Genomic DNA, 20,677 nt, shown 5'->3' with positions numbered 1-20,677 from the left:
CTTGCCAACTTTTCTTTGTAACCTCCAAATCAATGTCTGTGGCACTTTCATGGCCACTTGCAGATGTTTGTAGAGTGGCAGAAAATTTGAGTCACCTGACATGCATGTCCCCAGCTGAGGTTAAACAAGGCGAGGCCCTGCTTTCTGGTTTTAGCTCCCATACTGTGAGCAAGGGTCCTTTTCATGTTCTATTTATTGCCACGTTTTTTGCATTTTTTGCGCTTTTCGTTGGTGATTTCACCACTCAAAATAGGCCCCCAGCAGAGAGCTGAAGAGCAGCCCTAAGCACAAGAAGGCCAGGATGTGCCTTAGAGAGAATATACGTGTGTTAGACAAGCTCTGTTTCAGCATAAGTTATAGTGCTGTTGGCTGTGAGTTCAATGTTAATGAATCAACAATTTATATCAACTAAGGTGTCTTTAAACAGAAACACACATAAAACAAGGTTACATATTAATCTGTTGATGAAAATGTTGTGACCAGAGGCTTGCAGAAACCTAACACTGTATTATCCCTGGGAGCAATGGTTCAGTATTCTCTATTCATTGTTCTAGAACATCAAATAAGAAGAATGATTATAAATCTGACTCCAGATTGGACAAGTTTTTCCTTCATTTAAGCCCTTTGGTGACAGGCTCCATCCCAGCTGACAACTGGTCTTGAGATTGGCTGAGATCAGACCCTGTGAATGTTATTTGAGAATAGGAAGAAGCTACAGTGTGTACCAATTTGAAAATAGCATAATATGAAAATGAGGCAACGAGGGCCAGTAACAGAAATGACAGAGAGGACACTCAGAGGAGATGGATTACAAAAGATGGGAGAAAACATGGACACGTGAGGAGGACATGCACGGTTGTGAATTTCTTCCTCCAGAAGAAAATCCCTCTAAACGGAATCCGTACTCCTAAAGAAACTTTTCCCAAATGGAGCCCTTGAAAACTGATGTGTAGATGAATGAAAAGTGCCCAGGCATTTTTAACTTCTCAATTAAACTTTGCCATATGATAGTGAGTCTCTAAAAACAACATGATTATGATAGATAACGTTCTGGATCACCAGCTCTGTGCCAGGAGGCTTCCTGATAGCTTTATGCATGCTGTTCTCAATCAATCCTCCGGACCACTCCAGGAAGTGCTCCTTACTTTCCCATTTTATGGATGCTGAAGCTGAGACCCAGAGTGATAATAGGTTGCCTGAAGTCTCAGAGACATCGAGAGGCGGGCGAGAAGATGCAAATCTAATACTAAGCCTTTAAAGCCCATTCTCTTCTCTTCTCTTCTTCACTCTATTGCCTCCAACTGCCAAACCGTGGAAGCATTACCCTGTTTACCGAGAAAGTGGCCAATGCTTATGTGCACTTGAGGAGAGAATGTGTTTGTCACCTTTTGTAAAGAGAGATGGCACCATAGGAGGTGAGTGCTCAAGTCATTTTTTTATTTAAAGAGGAGTGGATTTTGGAGATGGGGTGCACCCTTTTGAGGCAGCAGGCCCCAGCTGTGAGGTGTGCTGGTTGTGGGAACTCTATGAAGCTAACAAGGATTAAAACCAGTGTTAGGAGCCTATGAACACTCTGCTTTGTTCAGCTGAGCCGACTGGCAGTTCTAAGCTCAGTCAGTGTCCTGTGTTCATGCCTGATATTGGCATGTAGGAACACTGAATGCATCTACTCCTGAGCTTTGAATTTCGATGGATACTTTAAGAGAGGTAAAGGAAACTACTCGAAAAGGACAGTGGACTTTTGGTGCCCGGTTGATCTGAATTCAAATTGTAGTATCATCTCTTCCTTGCTCCTACTTATACTTTGTGTAACTTCTCTTTACTAAGTTATCTTCTCTTATCTGTAGATGAGGGTTTACTGTGGGGATTAAATAAGTGATATTAACAGAGCACTTCCATGCCTAGTAACAGCATAGACACACACTAACTGAGAGTCCTCGCCGTCCCGTTTCTGTGCCTTTTTCTTTTAAGTGAAGGGACCTTTTTTGAAAGCCCAAATTGGGAGGTCCATTTTGCTATCCATCTTATGGAGGAAGGTGGGGTGTTCTTGCCTGTTTTCTGGGAGCTGATGGTTACGTTCCTCTCAATTCTAAGCAAATAGAAAACCAGTCAATCGGACACAGTGAAGGATAAACATGATCTACAGGAAACTATGGTTCTTTGCAACAATGAACCAAATAGGAGGGTTCATTCTCCAGAATCCATATCATATCCAGTATCCAGTGTCTCCAGTATGAAGTCTCAGCTCCAAGCGGTTGTTTAGTTAACTTTTACTCTTATTATTTTTGCTGCATAATCCTGTGACCTTCATTATCCATGCTTTCTCTGTACAGGCTGCTGCTGCATTACCCTGTACTGAGTAAGGAAATCCTCCTAACGACACCACCCACCTCTCTGCCTTATCTTTCACCAGAAGCAAACCATGAAGACAAAGGATTTAGAAAAAAAACAGAGAAAAGGTAATTTTTTTTTCTCTTTGTAGGGTCATGCAGATAAATTACTTTTATAAGGCAATAAAGAAATCCAAGCTATGCTCAGACCTACTGTATCTGTGTGGGTGGGAGACAGAAGTAACAGATATACTGATTAATGTAAATTTACGCTTTCTCCAAAACAGTAGTAAAATTCAAGGTGAAATTAGCAATAATCCATAATCCGAAGAGAAGATTATGTGAAAGAGGATATGAAAGAACAGAATAGTTATCTATAGCTTATATGAAAAAAATATGTATTTATTGGAGAATATTTAATATGTTTTAAATATAAGATAATGCCATTTCCCCACTATTCCAGAAATGATTTCTTTTCCAATCTCCTTCTCCAAACATGCAATGTTTCTCACCAAATCTTCAAAACCGTCAGGACTTACTTGATGATGCTCTCTGGAATATGGATGCAATCCATTGGGATCAGCCCACTGAGTTCTGATAAGCTACTGACATATTTAATTTTACTGCTGAATTTTGAACTAAAAAAAAGAAGAAAAGAAAAATATCATTTGTCGCTCCTTCATCCCTCCTAAGGCTGCTGCCTCCTGTTGACAATCCTGATGCACTTAACACTTGTCCCAGTGCTCTTACTAAGAAGAAAGGCCACATTATTTGTGTAGTTGGTATGTGCCACACACTGTTTGAAGTGGTTGATATATATTAACTCATTTATTTCTTATTATAGCCAAATAAGGCAGGTACTATTATCATTCTATCTTTAAAGATAAGGAAACTCGAGACACAGGGAGTTAAGTATTTGCCCAAGGTCTCACCTTCAGTAAGTGGCAGAGCCTGGATTTAAGTCTCATTGCAGAGTCCACACTCTTGACGGCATGTCACAGGACTCCCAGTGACCCCTGCCGCCCTGAATAGTCCCTGGCTTACGGTTGGTTCGGCTTTGTTGGCTTGTTTATTTGTTTTTAACAAACAAAATTCTTATCATTAATTCTTTCAGAATCTACCAAGGTTGATATATTTTACAAGCATACGTAAACTCATTTTCCTTTTATTTTTTTAGTTTTCGTTTTATTTTAAATATTAGTTGTTGTTTTTTTTTAAGTTTTAGTTTGAGAGTTCATTCCAGATGGACCAATGTTCAAAACCATGTTCCAATGATTGGATTTGGATTACAAATGGCTTTCATCTAAACGCCATCATTTTAGACACGTAAATGCATAAAAAACAACTTAGAAGGATGCCACTGAAACTGATAAAGGACCTTGGCTCCGGGGAAGGGGGTTAGGAACAAGAATTGGCAGTCATTGAAGAAAGATCTTGGTCTTATTGTAATGATTGGATGTTTTATAAGAAGAAGGCATTTCTGTATTATTGGTATAATTGCAAACTAATTTTAAAAATGTGTCATTCCACTTGAAACGGAACTTGATCGAGCAGTGAACTTTCTTCAATGGTTTCCAATGAAAAGGCCTCCCCAGTCGACTGGGATCGTGCTGAGCTGTCTGCCAACGATATCATCTTCTGTTCAACTACTGTGCATTCTAGTCGGAAGTTTTTTCAAGGCCATTTTTCTATCCATCTCTCTTTCACATTTTACTTGCAGTTTTGACCCTGGGCCACTGGCTGGGGCTTGTGAACAACCTTGGTCTCCATTTGGTCATTTCTAGCCTTTCCGATAAGTCTTGGGTGAACACATATTACCAACGATATGCTACATTAGGGCTCCTCTTTCCTGGGGAGTTTCTGAATTAATTTCAGGTTTTGTATATAATCCAGAGTGGGTGGAGCGAGAGGAAGGAAGAAGCCATGCAGGGGAGCCTCCAGCCCAGTGTTTCCTTCACTAGAATGTGCAGTTCTCCAAACTCGCCATGGCCTCTCCTTCTCAGTGCATCTATACCTGCTGTTTCCTCTACGTGGTTTTACCTAGCCAATCCTATTAGTCCTTCAAAACTCCCCTTGAAGGCTAATCCTTCTGGAAAGCCTGTCTTGACGCAGACTCTCAGCCTTCACTCTCCTGCTGTTACCCGCAAACTCACCCTCACCCCCAGTTCCCGCCACAGTGCTTCAGTTGAAGTCCACATTGTAATTGTTTACTTGTCTGCCCATGTCAGCTGCAGGGCTGTGAGCTCCTCAAGGAGAGCAACTGAGCTCTTTAATTTCTCATCTCAGTACCTACCCCAGTGCTTGGCATAGACAAATAATCCATTTTAAAAACGAATTTGCCATATACCTCTATCATGGGTGTTACCTTTTAGTGATCAAAAGACCTATATTTTAGTGACCTCTTTTTCTCACGTCTAAAAATTGTTACACTGATGTAGATTGATTCACAAGGGGTATCTTTTTATGTGATGAAACTGTAGAATGTAACGTTTAATACTTGAAAGGTGTGTTCTTTAAAATTGGGCAGACAGGGGAGCCGGCCCCGTGGCTGAGTGGTTAAGTTCGTGCACTCTGCTTCGGTGGCCCAGGGTTTTGCTGGTTCGGATCTTGGGCGCGGACATGGCACCGCTCATCAGGCCATGCTGAGGCGGTGTCCCACACAGCACAGCTAGCAGCACTCACAACTAGAATATACAACTATCTACTGGGGGGCTTTGGAGAGAAGAAGAAAAAAAAAAAAGACTGGCAACAGATGTTAGCTCAGGTGCCAATCTAAATAAATAAATAAATAAAATAAAATAAAATGAGGCAGACAATTGGATTTAAACTCTGAGTCTATAATTTACTGGCTGTGTTACCCTAGACCTGGGGTTGGCAAACTATGGCCTGCGGGCCATAGCCAGCTTATTGACGGTTTTTTACAGTCCTCAAGCTAAGAATGGTCTTTACATTTTTTAAATGGTTGAAAAAAATATCAAAACAAGAACATGTTATGATGTAAAAATTTTTAAGAAATTCCATTTCAGTGCTCATAAATCAAGTTTTCTTGGTACACAGCCACACTTATTTGTTTATATATTGTCTATGGTGGCTTTTGCCCTACAAAGGCAGAATTGAGTAGTTGTGACAGACCAGATGGCTCACAAAACCTAAAATATTTACTCTTTGATTTCTTATGGAAGAGGTCTGCTGGCTCCCGCTTTAGACAATTTATTTGACCTCCCTGAGCCTCAGTTTCTTTCTTTCTTTTTTTTTTTTAAATGTGCAGGAAGAGTGTATACCAACATTTTATTATTTTATTTTTTTCTCCCGAAATCCCCCCAGTACATAGTTGTATATTTTAGTTGCGGGTCCTTCTAGTTGTGGCATGTGGGACGCCACCTCAGCATGGCCTGACGAGTGGTGTCATGTTCCCACCCAGGATTTGAACCAGCGAAACCCTGGGCTGCCGAAGCAGAGCACACGAACTTAACCACTCGGCCACAGGACCAGCCTCTAGAGTTTCTTTCCATATAATGAACATAGTAAACAGCACCTCCTTCAGAGGACTGTCGTTATGGTTAAATGAAATAATGCATGTAAGCACTCAATAAATGTAAGCCATTATTGTATGTAATTTACCACAACACTATTTGTTATAATTTTATGATTATTATTGTAATTATTCTTATCTTAAAACTCTCTTCAAGAAATAATGTTGAATTATAATCATTTTTCAATATTCTTACAGTAACAAATATTTTGTTATTTATCAAGAAGAAATATATTTTTTTATAAGGGCTGAATTATTAAACAAACATCAATATCAATGCTAATGTTTACTTTTTTACCCATTAAACTTTTTGTAAGCTCATCAGAGTATATTGATTCCTATTCCTTTGTCAAAGCATTGTCTGCTATTATTAAAATAAGTGGCTTTTTGTATACCTTAAATATTTCATATCATTTTTTAAAGCAATTTAAGATAGTATGGTAAAGAGCTAACCTTTGTCAGAGGAAAATTAGATTGAATCTTGCTACTCAATTGTTGGAAGTAGGGATGGGAATGCTAAATAAATATAAATGAACACTGAACAAAAAAAGTAGAATTTGGAAGGCATAGTAAAACCTATGTAAAAAAATATAAAGAATTTTAACGTGGAATATTTTTTACAGAAGCAGAGTTATCAGAATCTTTCTTAGGGATTCATTAATAACTTTGAGACAGAAAAATTTCAATTTACCTAAACCGTATTGTAATGTTAGGCAAGACTTTATTCTATTATATTTTTAAAGCTCTCTAGAAAATACATACTGTCCCTTTCATTTAACTGTTTCAAGTCTTACTATATTATGAGGTATATCCTTCTTTTCTTTACATTCCTCAAATGTAAGGTTACACCCCACCTAACGCAGAAGGAATGATGAATAAACATTCACTGAATTGAACTGAACTGAAACCAAGAATTCTCACAGATGATCAAACGAAGCTCTCAAAATGGCTGCCCAGACTCTACCTAACTTTGGTGACCTACCTGATGCTTCTTCGGAAGAAACAGAACAATTAAAACAAGACATGGCTCCTGTTTCTGTCTTGGTTTGTCTTTAGTTTCCGTTGTCATATTACCCTACCTTTTCTACTCTCTACAAAATACCATATCACTTTGAAAGCACTGTCTATTCCCTTTTGTAATGTGGCATGGAAACCCCACCATTTTATCTTCTGTTTATAGCAAGCAATTTAGAGGTCATGTTTTATAACAATGAAGGAAAAAATATTCATTATGAAATAATGCTCTTTCTTAATCAGGGTCTCTCTCTGGACAGTCCAAAGTATATTTCTAGGAAAGGCAGAGGCAAAATATATTTTCCTATGTACTCTCTTAGTTTATGAATTCTTATTTATAGGACAATGAATACATGTTTTTAAAAACTACTGGTAGTACTTTTATTTTTACTGCAATAATAACCATACCTTATAAAAGGTCGTGTTACTGCAAGGATTGTTCTGATGAACCAAGATGGGTGAACAATGATGAATGACTTCAAATTCTTCCGCAGTCTATTTTGAAAAAAGAAAAAAAATTACTCATAACCCATTTTCAGTGGAAATTAAAACAGAAAGTACATCCCTGAATAGGAATATATATAATATTACAGATTCTAGGCAAGTTACTAATATCTGATGAAGGTATACAATGGCCATGATTAATAAAAAGAACACTTGTTGAGATATAATTTTAAATTTGTATGATTCAAAGCTCATTTTCCCATAGGAATAAATATAAAATAGAATGGTTATGTTCCTGGAGTGAATAAATCTATAACCATCATGGCATATTTTTGTCAGCATTATCTTTACAATTTTGAAAAGAATACACTCTAGGGCCAGCCCGGTGGCGCAGTGGTTAAGTGCGCACGTTCTGCTTCGGCGGCCAAGGGTTTGCTGGTTCGGACGCCAGGTGCAGACATGGCACCGATTGGCACGCCATGCTGTGGTAGGCATCCCACATATAAAGTAGAGGAAGATGGGCACAGATGTTAGCTCAGGGCCAGTCTTCCTCAGCAGAGGGAGGAGGATTGGCAGCAGATGTTAGCTCAGGGCTAATCTTGCTTAAAAAAAAACACAACTGTTATGGATGGAAGTGAAGCATCTTGAGGAAGGGGCACACAGAGGATCTGTTTGGTCCTCTTTAGCTCTTTTTAGACTAGTGGTGGACTTGAATTAACAGTGAATGTTGAAATAAGAGCACAAGAGTTGTCCAAATCATGAGAGTCCCAGGGCATACAAACAGCGTCAAGACCACGTGATATCAGTAAAGAATCAGGGACACTTTGACTTATCAGCTCAACTTGCAGTTCCATGTGGCAGTAGCACGTGCACAGCTTAAAATAAACTTGGTCACCAGGTTTGAGACTACAACATTTAACAAAATCTAGGGACGATTTGCTTTATTTCAGATTTGGGGCAAGTGACACTTTGATTAATATTTTTATAATTTATCATCTCAACTCTGCCTAATTCAATGTTCCTAAATTGTGATCACATTTTTGGTAGATCAAAAGGGAATCAGAACTGGGGGCTGTTGAGGAAGTCAAAAGAGTGATTAAATAATGACGCTCACATACCGTCTGTCAATCATCTGGTAGCATTTCTTCATCCAGCCCAGGCCTGGCATCTTCCGTCTTGGGGTGGCACCATTCAAGTATACAATCATATAGTCTTCAGCAACCATCAGCTCTAAAGTACTTATTACGTATCTGATCACAGGAAGGAAGAGGAGTGCTTTCAGTTCCCACAGGAAATAGTTCATCCTATTTACACCATAATTATATAATATTTAAATTACAGGGTGTATGACATTTAAGAATGGTTATGCATATTACCTCTTCACCTTGAGAAGAATGCAGTTAGTTACCTGAGATCATTTCTCTGACAGTGAGTACTGCTCATTTATTTGTACCATTATCTTTTTTTTTTTTTAATGCAGGTACACTAGAAAAATGTGTGGGTTTGCAACCTGACTTTCAGAAACGTCAAGGATGTTATCATGTACTAAGGGCAACCCCGAGTAAACAAGGGCAGATATAAATCAAGTTATCACCAGTTGACTAAGAACACGTTATTGAGGAACAAAAATAACACTTCGCCTAAAGGAAATGCTACAGAATTTAAAAATGCAGACTGAACCGTGTTCATTTTGTTTTTAATCCACCCTACTGACGAAAGAGCTCCATTCGAGGTTTAGTCTCTTGAGCAATGTTCCTTGACAAAGATTTCATTGACTTTTTATCAAAGGCTTAGAATCTTCTACATCATCTATTTCCTTTTATTAAAGATGCCCTATCTGCCATTACATGCCCACAGACATTAACTCAAAGGACTTTGTCATAAAGATCACTCACAGGAAAAGATTTTCCATGACATAGTGGTAATCCGCCCGACTGCTGTCTGGCAGAAAACAGGCGGCAAACACAATGATGGCATTTAGGCCGTCCCCATAGTATCCTGGGCGACAAACAAAAAGACATTTGTAACCAATTGAAAGCTCTTAACAAGATAATATTTAACCTAAAGGATAAATGTGGAAGCCTTCGCAAGTATGTGTATGTGGATGTAACAGATATATCTTTAAATGAGTATTATATAGACTATACTTCTGTAAGTATACACACATGTAACTGTCAGTGGTTAACATACGTTATATAGTCTTAAATATATAGTGTGAATACCTTTGCATATATAGAGTATCCGTATATTATGGACAATTACATGTGTTGTACATAGTCATGAATGGGGTGTAGAAATCTTCAACCTATCAAAGGATGAGGGCAACACTTTCTGATTTATGAATTTCTAATTTATATAATAAAAGAGCTATTTATATAATACTTTTTTCTTTTAATGGCTAAGGAAGAGGATCTGTCTGATCCTCTTTAGCTCTTTTCAGTTTTAACCCAGTTCATTTGAAGGGAAGATTCAGTCACTGAACTGCAATACAATCTCACACGCACACACTCCAGTGACCAGACACTAGTCCGGAGACAAGTCAAACACTTTCACTTTGATTTCGAGGACTGGTACGCTTGCCTGCAGTGTCCCTGGGATCTCCAGATTCAACAGACAGTGCAGGAATGTGTGGAAAGTCCTAGTCAGGGCTAGAATAACTGAGCACAGAATTCAGAGCCTAGTTCTTAAAAAGGGGACAAACTTAAGAAGGGTCTGGCCTTTGCTTTGAGTTTTATGAAAATATGTGCTTTTCGGAAAACTTGAGAATTATTTCCTGGTAACATGGGTGAGGGGCAGAAGTCCTTTTTGCAGGCGGTGGGGAGAAAATAGGAGGTAGGAGATACGGGCAAGTGTGGCCATTGAAACTCCAAGGGTCAAGGAAAATGCAGAGGCATCTCAAGACATTGTACCCACTTTTGCAAGCTCTGCTCCATCCTTTAAGCAAGCTCTGTGTTCCTTTAGAGCTCATCTTTGAAATTCACGGCAGGTGTTGATCACATCCCCACAGGTTTGTGTATGGAATCCAATGTGTCTTCCAGACTCGAGAATAGAAGCAATGCACTGTATTTTCATTTTTTAAAATCCCCTTTCAAACACTCGCAGTTTTGGTCATATAACATAGTTCTGGACTTCAGCATCATTAAACAGAGATTTCTTCAAAGCTTTTGAGTAGGAGGACAGAACACACCCTCCAGCATGATCCAGCCCTCTTGGAACTCAGCGTGTTTCATTTTTTCAGAACTCTAAATACCCCTGTGGTGATTACACGGCAGTAAACTACCGGCTGGATATAGATTTGAAGGGGCTTAACTCTTGAAAAGCAGTTTAATAAGATGTTCTCTACAAAGACAAAGAGTGTGACTCTATCACAAAAGAAGTGAGGAAAGAGAGTGATACCAACTAAAAATATACCAAATTATGGGTTTGTGTGCATTACTAATTTGAGGCTGTTGTATACCGTGTTTATGCTACATATCTTAGAAGGTGCTACCTATGTAAGTATACACCTGATGGAACACACGTTCATGAAACAGGATTGCAGTAGCTTCCCTCTGGATATTTTGCCTTAGTTCCATCTTTTCCAAGACGTGGGTATTTACCAACTTCTTTTTAGAAGGCGATATGAAGGAAAACGGCAGAAGGAGATATATTTTAATACAAGAAGTAACAGTTCCACTGAACAATTTCATTTAAGAAGATTCATAACTGAATAGGAGTCCACAAAAGATATGGTAGCTCAGCTACACTAATCTTACACCACTAAGGTACGTTAATTCAGACTCAGCACAATGAAAAAGACCGAGTTCATGAAAAGAGACAATAGACATCAAGAATCCAACTTAAAAGCAAGTACGAAAGCATCCTTTCAAAAGCATCTTTCTAAATGCAGCTGTCTGGCTCCAGGGTGTCGGGGTAATTTCAAGAATATGACTGCTCAGTTACTTTGATGTCTTTTTCTATTTCTGGAGGATTTCTAAGAATTTTTTTTAAAAAAAGGAAAGACTGAGTTTTATAAACAGCGCTTCAGAAGTCATCTGAAATGGCAGCTCAGCTCTTTGTGTCAATGCTGTCTGTCCTCAGAAAGTTCAGCCGTGTGTTCACTAGAGCTCATTTAACCAAAGGAATACTTAGGGATCAGCTTTCCACTTTCTGATCATTGTCTAAGTCATCTAAGGGATGTCTTTTTATATAAAAATTACTGAAATCTACAAATGAAGATGGCTTTTGTATTTTGGGCAGAGACACTGTAGGAATGGAATAAGAGGCAACAGAGGAAGAGAATAGGAGAGGAGGGCATGGAAGACGTAAGGAATGAACTAGACGACAAGGATTTCCTCATGAAAGTTTTCCTTCTAAATCAAGAGCCGGTGCCACTGCTATCAGACTTTGGGCAAATTTCAAGTAGCAACTGCTGGCAAAGTACAATAACTAGAATGAGTAGGACTAGTCGCTTTTTGTCCCTTGCAGATCCCTTCAAAGGCGTCAGCTAACCCAATTTCTATTCTAAATATGCAGCTTCCTCAAGTGAAACTGCCTGTCAGCAACTGCATGGTTCGTTTGAAGTTTGATTTTTTATAATATGTATTTTATTAGATAACCGTGAGGTGAATCCGGGGTCTGTGTACTGAGGTCCAGGAGCCATCCCACCGTGGTGCCTCCTGAGACCCTCTTAAGCGATGATCAAACCTTACCTGAGGCAGAACAGAGAGGCATGAAAGGGACGGACGTAACACATGTTTGCTGGCCAGCAAATGGGATGGAGGGACAAGGAAAGATGTCACAGTCGCAACCAAAACATACACACACACACACCAGCCTGCAACGCTTCTCCTCATTCTTTGCAGGATCATTTGTCCAGCAACACTGCCGAGAAGTTACCTGAGTCTCCTATAATGAAATAAGAGAAGTAAAAAAACAGAAAAGAAACTCCTCGTTACAATGCTTCGGCGTGACTGTCCTTGGTTCTTTAAATGTGTTCTCTGCTTCAAATTCAAAATAGCCAGTTCTGGCCTCAATGTGATCCCACAATGTTGGCTGATCCAAACCACCCACTCTTTGCTTTTCTATTGAAGCAGATGGTAGGGATATTGCTCGTGGGCTCATAGGAGGTGACGCTAGCTTTGAGATCACCCTCTTTTGACTGATGTAATTGAGGCCCAGAGAAGTTAAGTGACGTGGCAAAGACGGGTCTTGAATCCTGTCCTTCTAGATCGAGTACAGGGCCTCTGGCAATAGCTCCTATCGAGGTTGCCAAAGCTGACAATTGAGTTATTTGTTCCAATACTGCTGTCATGCACTGGTATTCCCAACTAGCATGGACACTTGGCAGGGCCTGGTTTTGTGGTGACTTAGGCAGCTCTTTTCATCACCCCAGATTCTGCAGTTGTATTGCACAGAGTGCCGCACAGCTGGCACTCTGCTACTGGCCTGAATGGGAAAACTTCCTCATAGCAAAATGCAAGACACCAAAAGAAGATCCATGTTCACTGTGGGTACTGCTTTTTAAATGCTCATCAGAAGCCAGGATGACAAACTCAATAGATTGGTAACTAAGGAGTATTGTTTTATCCTCATTAAGGTCTAAGAAAGTGGTGTGAGCTTCCAACACAATAAGCAAGGCTTTGGCCAATTCAGAAGTACCATGTGAACTGTCTTTACCTGCAGAGCACAAAAGCTGTTCATGGTGGAGAAAGAGGTGACATCTCGCTAACGTTCTGATGGGTGCAGCCAGAGGCACATCATGCAGGCCAGTGCCTGGAGAAGGCCGTGGCAGAGCCGGGGAGGGGGGAGGCCGCCTTCTCTTCCACACAAACAGGACAGTCACACGGACAAAAGCCGAGCTCATGACACAGAATGGAGGAAGCAGATGGCAAGGGGAGGAGGTGGCAGGGATGAAGGGCACAGCAAACCAGGTCATCCCTGAGGTGTCAGCTGAGTTTTCGAGAAGAATGTGACAGGCAGAAGCAGGGGCTTTTTAGGACCCGAGTGTGCTGATGACAATCACTGTTGCCTGGTTAGGGCAACAGCCAACGGGCTCAACCCACTCACCCAACCCCTCTAATTCACTGTGGTTGAAAGAACAAGCCAGTGAGTCTACTGGAGGAACGAGAGAAAATTCGGCCTTAGGATAGCAGCGAAGCAATAAGCTTGTCTTCTCCATAGCAAAGTGGCTCTTAATTTAAGACCTGAGTGGTGAAAATTTATAGAGATTATCTCTGGGTGACTTTGATTGACTTTGACAGACTTTTCTCCATTTCTTGGTACTTTTTAGAATGAGCACAGGTTACTTTTATAGTCAGCCTCTGTTTTGTTTTGTTTTGTTTTTATTTCCAAAAAAGCAAACAAAACCAAAAATACCTGCTGGGAGGACAAAGGAGGTCTGACCTTCTGGTAAGATCTGGATGATGGTCAGCTTGTGGTTTTCATCCTAAGAACAAAAGCACTGACTCTGTAGCCAGTTGACTGCCACCTTCAGCAAGATTAGGCCAGCTGTCACTCTGGGGGGTTGGAAACTGCCCCTACCCCACAGCAGCTACAATAGGGCCATATCACCCTCTCAGGTCAAAAGATAAGGCGGGAAAAAGGAAGGTCACGGCCAGGGGCACCTATGGACATTTTCCTTTACTATCACGGTTGGAGTCCCCGGGTGGTCCTGATCCTTCCGTGGAGGTAGCAATGCATGGGACGGAAGGTGGAAAGTCTGTTGGTGGAGGAAAGCTTGATTGAAAAAACAAGATGTCCTTGTGCTCGTTAGAAAACAAAAGCTATGGGTTTAATGTGGTGCCAAGACACTTATTTCCCTGTCTCTGTTAAGGAAGAGAGAACAACAATTGCCTTGTCAGCTTACACTTTTTCCAGAACAGCTGAGTGGTCAGGGTGTTGCCCCAGGACTGCAGGAAAGGAGCGCATGCAGCAGAAAAATCAAAAAGGCGTTGACGTGCTCAGAGCTTGACAATGTTAAATGTGTTGCTTATGCTCATGTGACCTTTTGTGAATCCCAAATTAATCAAGGCTCCTGGAGCTCCAAGAAAGCACTGGCAACAGAAAACACAGCTCTCCCTCCCCCTTGTCCCTCACTAGGCAGGCGGAGGCTTTGGCTGGAACTGGCTGTCATCAGGCATAGATATAATGGAGTTTATAGAAAAGCACTCTTCAGGTGGGGAAAAAAATGACCAGGCTGAGTCTAAAAAGATTTCCTAAAGCTTCTGAAGAGAATTCAAAAGACTGTCTTATAATTAGAAGCACCTCTGGAATAGTGATCTTCCTATAGCCCACGGTAGTAGAGACTCGTAAACTATTCACTTAAACCGTACAACCGACCCATGTGAGTTCTGAACAGACGTTAAGTTGGACAACCATGGCTCTCAAGAAATTTGCACAGAAGGTTATAGCTATCAGATGTGTAGTGTGAAATGCATTTTTCACATGGGAAAGTTACTTTTGCATAGTAGGCTTTCCAATGTTTATGGAATTGAGTATGAGGTGATGTGCTTAGCTCTACAGTCCCTTGAACATTGACTGCCCACTAGGGTCTTTGGGATGCCATGTTGCAGAGAACCCTAGTTTCACTTTCTAATAAAAAACTATGGCTACCCCATTCCCATCCCCATTCCCAGAGTCGCACAGAGCTTGACTACCTCCATGAGAAATGACTCTCCTGTAGGGCTCGATGACCTTCATGTCGATCCGCTGCTCTTGCTCTCCAATCACCACTGTCCTCCACAACCGGTTGTCCTCCCTCTCCTCTTCTGCTGTATATTCTGGAATAGACTCTGACTCTTGGCCAGAATCTTTGTTGGCTGTGGGATCCTCTGGAAATGAGCACAGAGCAGAGCTGATGGAACAAGACCTCCACAGTTGAGACAGTTGAACAACTAGCGACCTCCTGGCAGAGTTAACCTGATGGAACTGCTTGTTTTGTATAACTTTTATAGAGCTTAATACCATCCTGACCACACAAAGGACATTCAGGCAAGTCTTATTTATTGACTGATTGAACAACCAAATCCATTGCTAAGGCCAAGCTGAGGGTGGGGATAGGTGCAGGGCTAGAGCTGTATTGTGTCAGTGGTGGTCCAAGGGGGTATAGGCTGGTATGAATTCATCCTTGATCATACAAATTGAAGACTGCAGGCCTTTCCGATGAAGTAAAAGGCTATTTATCAGGCCCAGATAATCTTGTTTTCCTGGGGCCACATGTCCTGTATATCCTGAGTGCTTAGAGTCTTTTGGGGGCCCTCCGCTTAGTAGATTGATGATACTGCCAACCCAGACCCCTGCTCTAAGACTCTTACAAAGGAGTTGAATCCCCTTACCCACTGGGACATCTGGACAAAAATTTGACATTACTTCCTATGGTTTTTCAAAATATGCTACAGAAAGATTTTACAGTAAGTGAGAAACAAATAACTTCGTAGACCAGAAATGCTCCAAGGTCAAACGTTCACAAGACTCCTATTTGTCGGTGCATAAGGCAATAGAAAAGCCCAGTGAGCATTCCTGAGGGAGAAATTTACCACTCACTCTTGTGTGTCCAAAAAAGCAACCACTTTGTTTTTAAAAAGAATCAGCAGCAACTGTTTCCATTTTTACTTCAAATACTAGTAGAGTTTAACAATAGTTATTCTTTGCATATTTAAGTAACTTGAAAGAAAAGATTATTTATAATTCTGTGAGATAATATCACTCTTATTTTTCCATTCATGGAAGATTACCTTTGAATTCCACTGTACTTTACTCATATTCTTTTTATGGCACTTTGATAATAACAATAGCGATACTTTATTAAGTACCTACCATGTATGAGGCACAGTAGTAGGTATTACAGGAGACATGATGCTGATGCAAAAACTAACTGGAGTAGTTACGTCAGATCACGGAGTTAGTAAGCAAATACAGTCAAACCCTTACCTTCTCTGCCCTTCCAGGCTGTCATATAGTACCTTGCATGTGTGACTGTCTCATTCTCGTTTATTTTATTATGAGGCTGTGAGTTCCTTGGACTAAGAACCTGCCTGAATCACCTTTAATATCCGCCTCCACCAACCCGCTCCACACTTAGCTTGGAAGCCTGCACAGAGCATTCAATAAAAATTCAGAGCTGAGTGAGGAAAGAAAGGAAAGCTTGGACAAGATCCCGGCAATACAGTTACTCTGTAAGGGAGCCACAACAAAGCCATCGTTCCGGAAGATCCTGCAAGACATAGTCAAGTGTGTCTAATCACCTGTGACTTAGAATAGCAAAATGAAGACCAGTTGGGAAGCAATCCTAGCGTTTCTTGCCAACACCAACAGCTACCACCACCTACAGAGGCTTGCCTTACCATGGTTTCCTCTGCGTTCCCACCAGCGCTCACCACCTTACTAAGGATGGAGAGCAGCAACCTTTGGCTTCAGATCAAGCACTGCATCACTTGTGCACATCCATCCATCTGTACTGGACTCCCTATCTGGAATCCTTTCCTGCTTCTCCCTCCCTACTTGGGCTGGGGCCCTTGGATGCTCATCTTAGCTCCCTTCCCAGGACCCTGTTTTCCATCTGGTCTCTGCTCCCTCAGAACTCTGGGCTCTGATGTGGGTTTGTCTTCTGATGTTCCTGTACGCACGTGCTCTTCACTGCAATGAACTAACCATCCACCAAACTCTCTTCATTCTGTTTGGGACTTTCTGGCTTGCTCTAGCTTGACCCTGGTAATCTGTGTGAGGCTGTTTCGTCTTGTTTTCTGCATGCTTTTACTGAGGCTACCTCCTTAAAAAAAATTTGTATATTCTCTCTTCCGGTTTTAAAAACAATTTCTGAAATTGTTTTAAAATTGTTCATGAAATTGTACATGAGGACAGCACAATCGCCAGTGCCACCCTCACTCATTATTGTTTGACGTGATTCTTTTCTCTATATGCATGTGCACAGGCATACTTCTTTTTTCCCAAAAGAGTATGATTATTCCCTATGTTCTGCATGTTCTATACGTCTGTTCTACAATGTGACTCCTACCTAATAACATAGCACAGGCTTCTTTTTGTCTCAGTGAATATAAACCCTGCTCGTTTTTAGAAGCAGTCTTGGAGTATTCCATTTTACTGATGTCTTCTAGTTTATCAATCCCACAGTGATGGAAATATAGTTTTATCCCATTTTGCTGTTGCTCCTTATAAAGAATTTGCTTTAGTAAGTATCTTCGTACAAGCGTCTTACCTCGTTTGTGCACACATTGCTGTAGCTTAACTTTCTAGCAATGGAATGCTGGATCAGATGGTGCAAGCTGTTAAAGTTTTTATGGACATTTTGCCCTTGAATATATCACACCAAAATATATGAAAGAACCTCTTCCCTCATATTGTCAAAAACACTGGAAGTTACCAAAGTTCTCCCTTGACAATTTAGGGTGAAACGTGTTTCTTTGTTGTTGTTGTTGTTTTTTAATAAAGATTGGCACCTGAGCTAACAACATCTGTTGCTAATCTTTTTTTTTCTTCTTCTTCTTCTTCTCCCCAAAGCCCCCCGAGTACACAGTTGTATATTGTAGTTGTAGGTCCTTCTAGTTGTGGCATGTGGAAAGCTGCCTCAGCATGTCCTGATGAGCGGTGCCACGTCCATGCCCAGGATCCGAACCGGTGAAACCCTGGGTTGCTGAAGCAGAACACATGAACTTAACCACTCAGCCACGGGGCCGGCCCCTTCTTTGTTGTTTTAATTTGTATTTCTTTAATTATTAAAGAAGATGAGAATTTTTAAGTGTTTATGGGCTACTTATATTTCTCTTACTGAGAGGGAGGCACATGTTAAGTCCTTTGCCGACTGTGGTCCTTACTGAACTGTTAGAGTTCTTTATATAGAAGTTTGTCATGTATTGCAATTATTTTTCGGCCTCATGCTTAGCTCTTAAATTTGTAATTTTTTCCCAAATAGAAATATAACATTTTTGTATACTTGACTCTAATTTTTGTCTTTATGTTTATTGATTATTGTATCATAGTAAGAAAGGACACATCTACCTTAAAACTATGGATGTATACACACACACAAACATTTGCCGACCGTTTAATTTTTAAAAATAGATGACTTTGCTGAGATCTGAATTATAGTAAAAATAACTTTCCAATTGGTTTGGAAAGCAGAAATAAGTCATTGTTTTTTCTGACCTTTGGATATTTGTAAGTTTCTGGGCTTAGCATAAGGATAAGACATTTAAAAAAAGGCTCAGATCTCCCTTAATATGAAAGATGGACCTCCTAAATCCTTCACTATCTACAGATTTCTGGTATCTTTGGCACTTGTAAATATCAAAGGAAATCGAGACTTAATTATATCAATACCTTGAATGATATTTTCCAACTATCTGGACACAATTATTCAAGAAAATTGCTCAGAAGTAAAGAACAGTTTAACATCTTTTGATTGTGAGATTCAGAAATTTTCCATAAGCCAAATCACATTATGGGAAAATAACCCGGCAGGAAGGCTTGGTCATCAGCTACTTCATGAAACAGGTGAATGGTGTGAAAGTCCTCCGAGCCCTTGGTGAAGGGCCCTCAAGTCATGAAAATGGCTGGATGAAAGAACACGTCACTGTAAGGGCGGGCCGTCAAGCTTGGCTTCGGGGTACAGGAGCCTATCTAGGAAAAGACCCTCTCCTGTTCATTGTCAATATATTTACAGAGAAGCACCAGGCCCAGGAGTAAGACAACAACTCAGGATTTGGATGCTGGCTCTGACAATACTCACTCTGTGACATTAGGTAAATTATTTAACTTCTCTGTGTCTCAGCATTCTCATCTTAAAATGGGGGAAACATAATATCTATTCACAGAGTTGACACGAGGATTAAAACAGTTAATATTTATAAAGCACCTAGCATGGATCCTGGCACGTAGGAAGCACTATGAAAGTGTTCATTAAATAAAATAAATTACCAACCAAACACTTGAAATACTGTGCCTTTAAAACTCCAATTTTGTTTAGAATGGATACGCTTAGTTCAAGATGCTCACACAAGAAGCCCAAAAAACATGCAGCTTTCAAGTATTTATTTCATACTTTGGGATTCAAACCTATTCCATCCCTCTTACACAGTCAGTTATCTATGTCTGCCTGTTTATAAAATATAACTATTGAGATGTACTTTGTGTTTTCAACGGTTAATGTTTTTGTTTGTTTAAAACTGTATGAACATATATCTTTCATTTGAAAATCAAGGTGGACTTTAAAATTCGAACTTAGGTTAAGATTCTGTCCTTAGAATTTGAGACCCAAAAGCAGGGTTGTGGCTGTTAAACTGGTTCTTTCAAAATAACTGTGTCGATTAAAGAAAAAGAACTATGTCAGCAAGTGGCAGCTTTAATTACCAGTTTGCTCAGCCACCACGACTTTGCTTGGCAGTTTTACTATTTATAAAAATAAAAGGTTCAGATGTGGTGTGACACAGCTCCCTGGGGCAACAGAGAAGTACAGGGGGAAGCGGGGAGGGACCAGCAGGGTCCTGCCACAGCCGTCTTCTGTGGGGTTTTAAGTCAAGGCATGATTCTTACATGTGAGAATATATTAGAAGGAAAAGGGCTGAGGCAGCTGGGGTGGATGGAGAAGCCGGCGAGGAGTCTCTGAGATGGTAGAAAAGAATACGACTTCAAGACCTTCTTTCATCTCCTATCTGCGTATTTCAACCTACAGGGTCAAATACCCAGATAACTATAGATATTCATGAACACGATAAAAATGGAATATAAACTCTACTTAAACACAATAAACAGTGGAACAAGTAGTTGAGCCACTTCCATCTTTTTAACTGGAGAAAATAAAGCCTTATGCCCTGTGAAGGCAGGGTCTGAATCGGTGCTGGTCGTGGTTGTAGTCCTGGTGCCTCAATGACCATTGGCTGAATTAATTAACTAATTTGATGAATTTCCTAATTTCCTAATTATGTCCTCCTGTGAATGACACTGCTGGAATTATCATGGCTCTAAAAGATAGGGCATCATTTAATTGTATTTGTTTTAAGCAATTTTAAGGAAAATTTAAAAACTTTTTTAAGAAAAATTGTTCAGAATGTTTTTAATTTTAAGAAGAACTTCTACAATATCGAAGCAATAGCTGCGGCCTTCAATTCTCTCACCTTCAATTTCAAATATGATAAAGTCAGATTCTTTCACCTTCAATTTCAAACAGGATAAAGTTAGACAAGGCCACCCTGTAAAACAGAAACTATAGATGCCAGTTTTTAAAGCAAATGTTTTGTATTTGTACATATTTCTTAACAAACCCAATTTCAATGAGCAGGAGAAAGTACTAAAATGACACTGAGAGGCCGCCCCATGGCAGAGTGGTTAAGTTCGCATGCTCTGCTTCGGCGGCCTGGGGTTT

At 40.3% G+C, this 20,677-nt stretch overlaps 1 protein-coding gene and 1 long non-coding RNA gene across 14 annotated transcripts in view; one reads left to right on the top strand and one right to left on the bottom strand.

Annotated features, from left to right (window-relative positions):
- PRUNE2 (prune homolog 2 with BCH domain) overlaps nt 1-20,677 on the bottom strand; it is a 242,626-nt gene that overhangs the window by 13,478 nt on the left and 208,471 nt on the right. For 11 of the 13 annotated variants that reach the window (XM_070590661.1, XM_070590658.1, XM_070590657.1 and 8 more), the window contains 5 exons: nt 14,958-15,131; nt 9,216-9,318; nt 8,439-8,570; nt 7,285-7,371; nt 2,870-2,968 (listed from right to left, as the gene is read on the bottom strand). In XM_070590661.1, coding sequence (XP_070446762.1) covers nt 2,870-2,968; nt 7,285-7,371; nt 8,439-8,570; nt 9,216-9,318; nt 14,958-15,131 — 595 coding nt within the window. Of the gene's footprint in view, nt 1-2,869; nt 2,969-7,284; nt 7,372-8,438; nt 8,571-9,215; nt 9,319-11,904; nt 12,208-14,949; nt 15,132-20,677 lie in introns of those variants that run through there. The other 2 variants (XR_011531762.1, XM_070590662.1) reach the window with 2 other exon arrangements.
- LOC139078732 (uncharacterized) lies at nt 1,295-6,839 on the top strand. The gene is made up of 3 exons (XR_011531764.1): nt 1,295-1,415; nt 2,334-2,459; nt 6,705-6,839. It is a non-coding gene; the product is annotated as an uncharacterized lncRNA (long non-coding RNA).

Source organism: Equus przewalskii, chromosome 22 (genome assembly GCF_037783145.1).
Source record: "Equus przewalskii isolate Varuska chromosome 22, EquPr2, whole genome shotgun sequence".
Lineage (NCBI taxonomy): Eukaryota > Metazoa > Chordata > Mammalia > Perissodactyla > Equidae > Equus > Equus przewalskii.
This window is presented reverse-complemented; position numbering and strand designations above follow the sequence as displayed.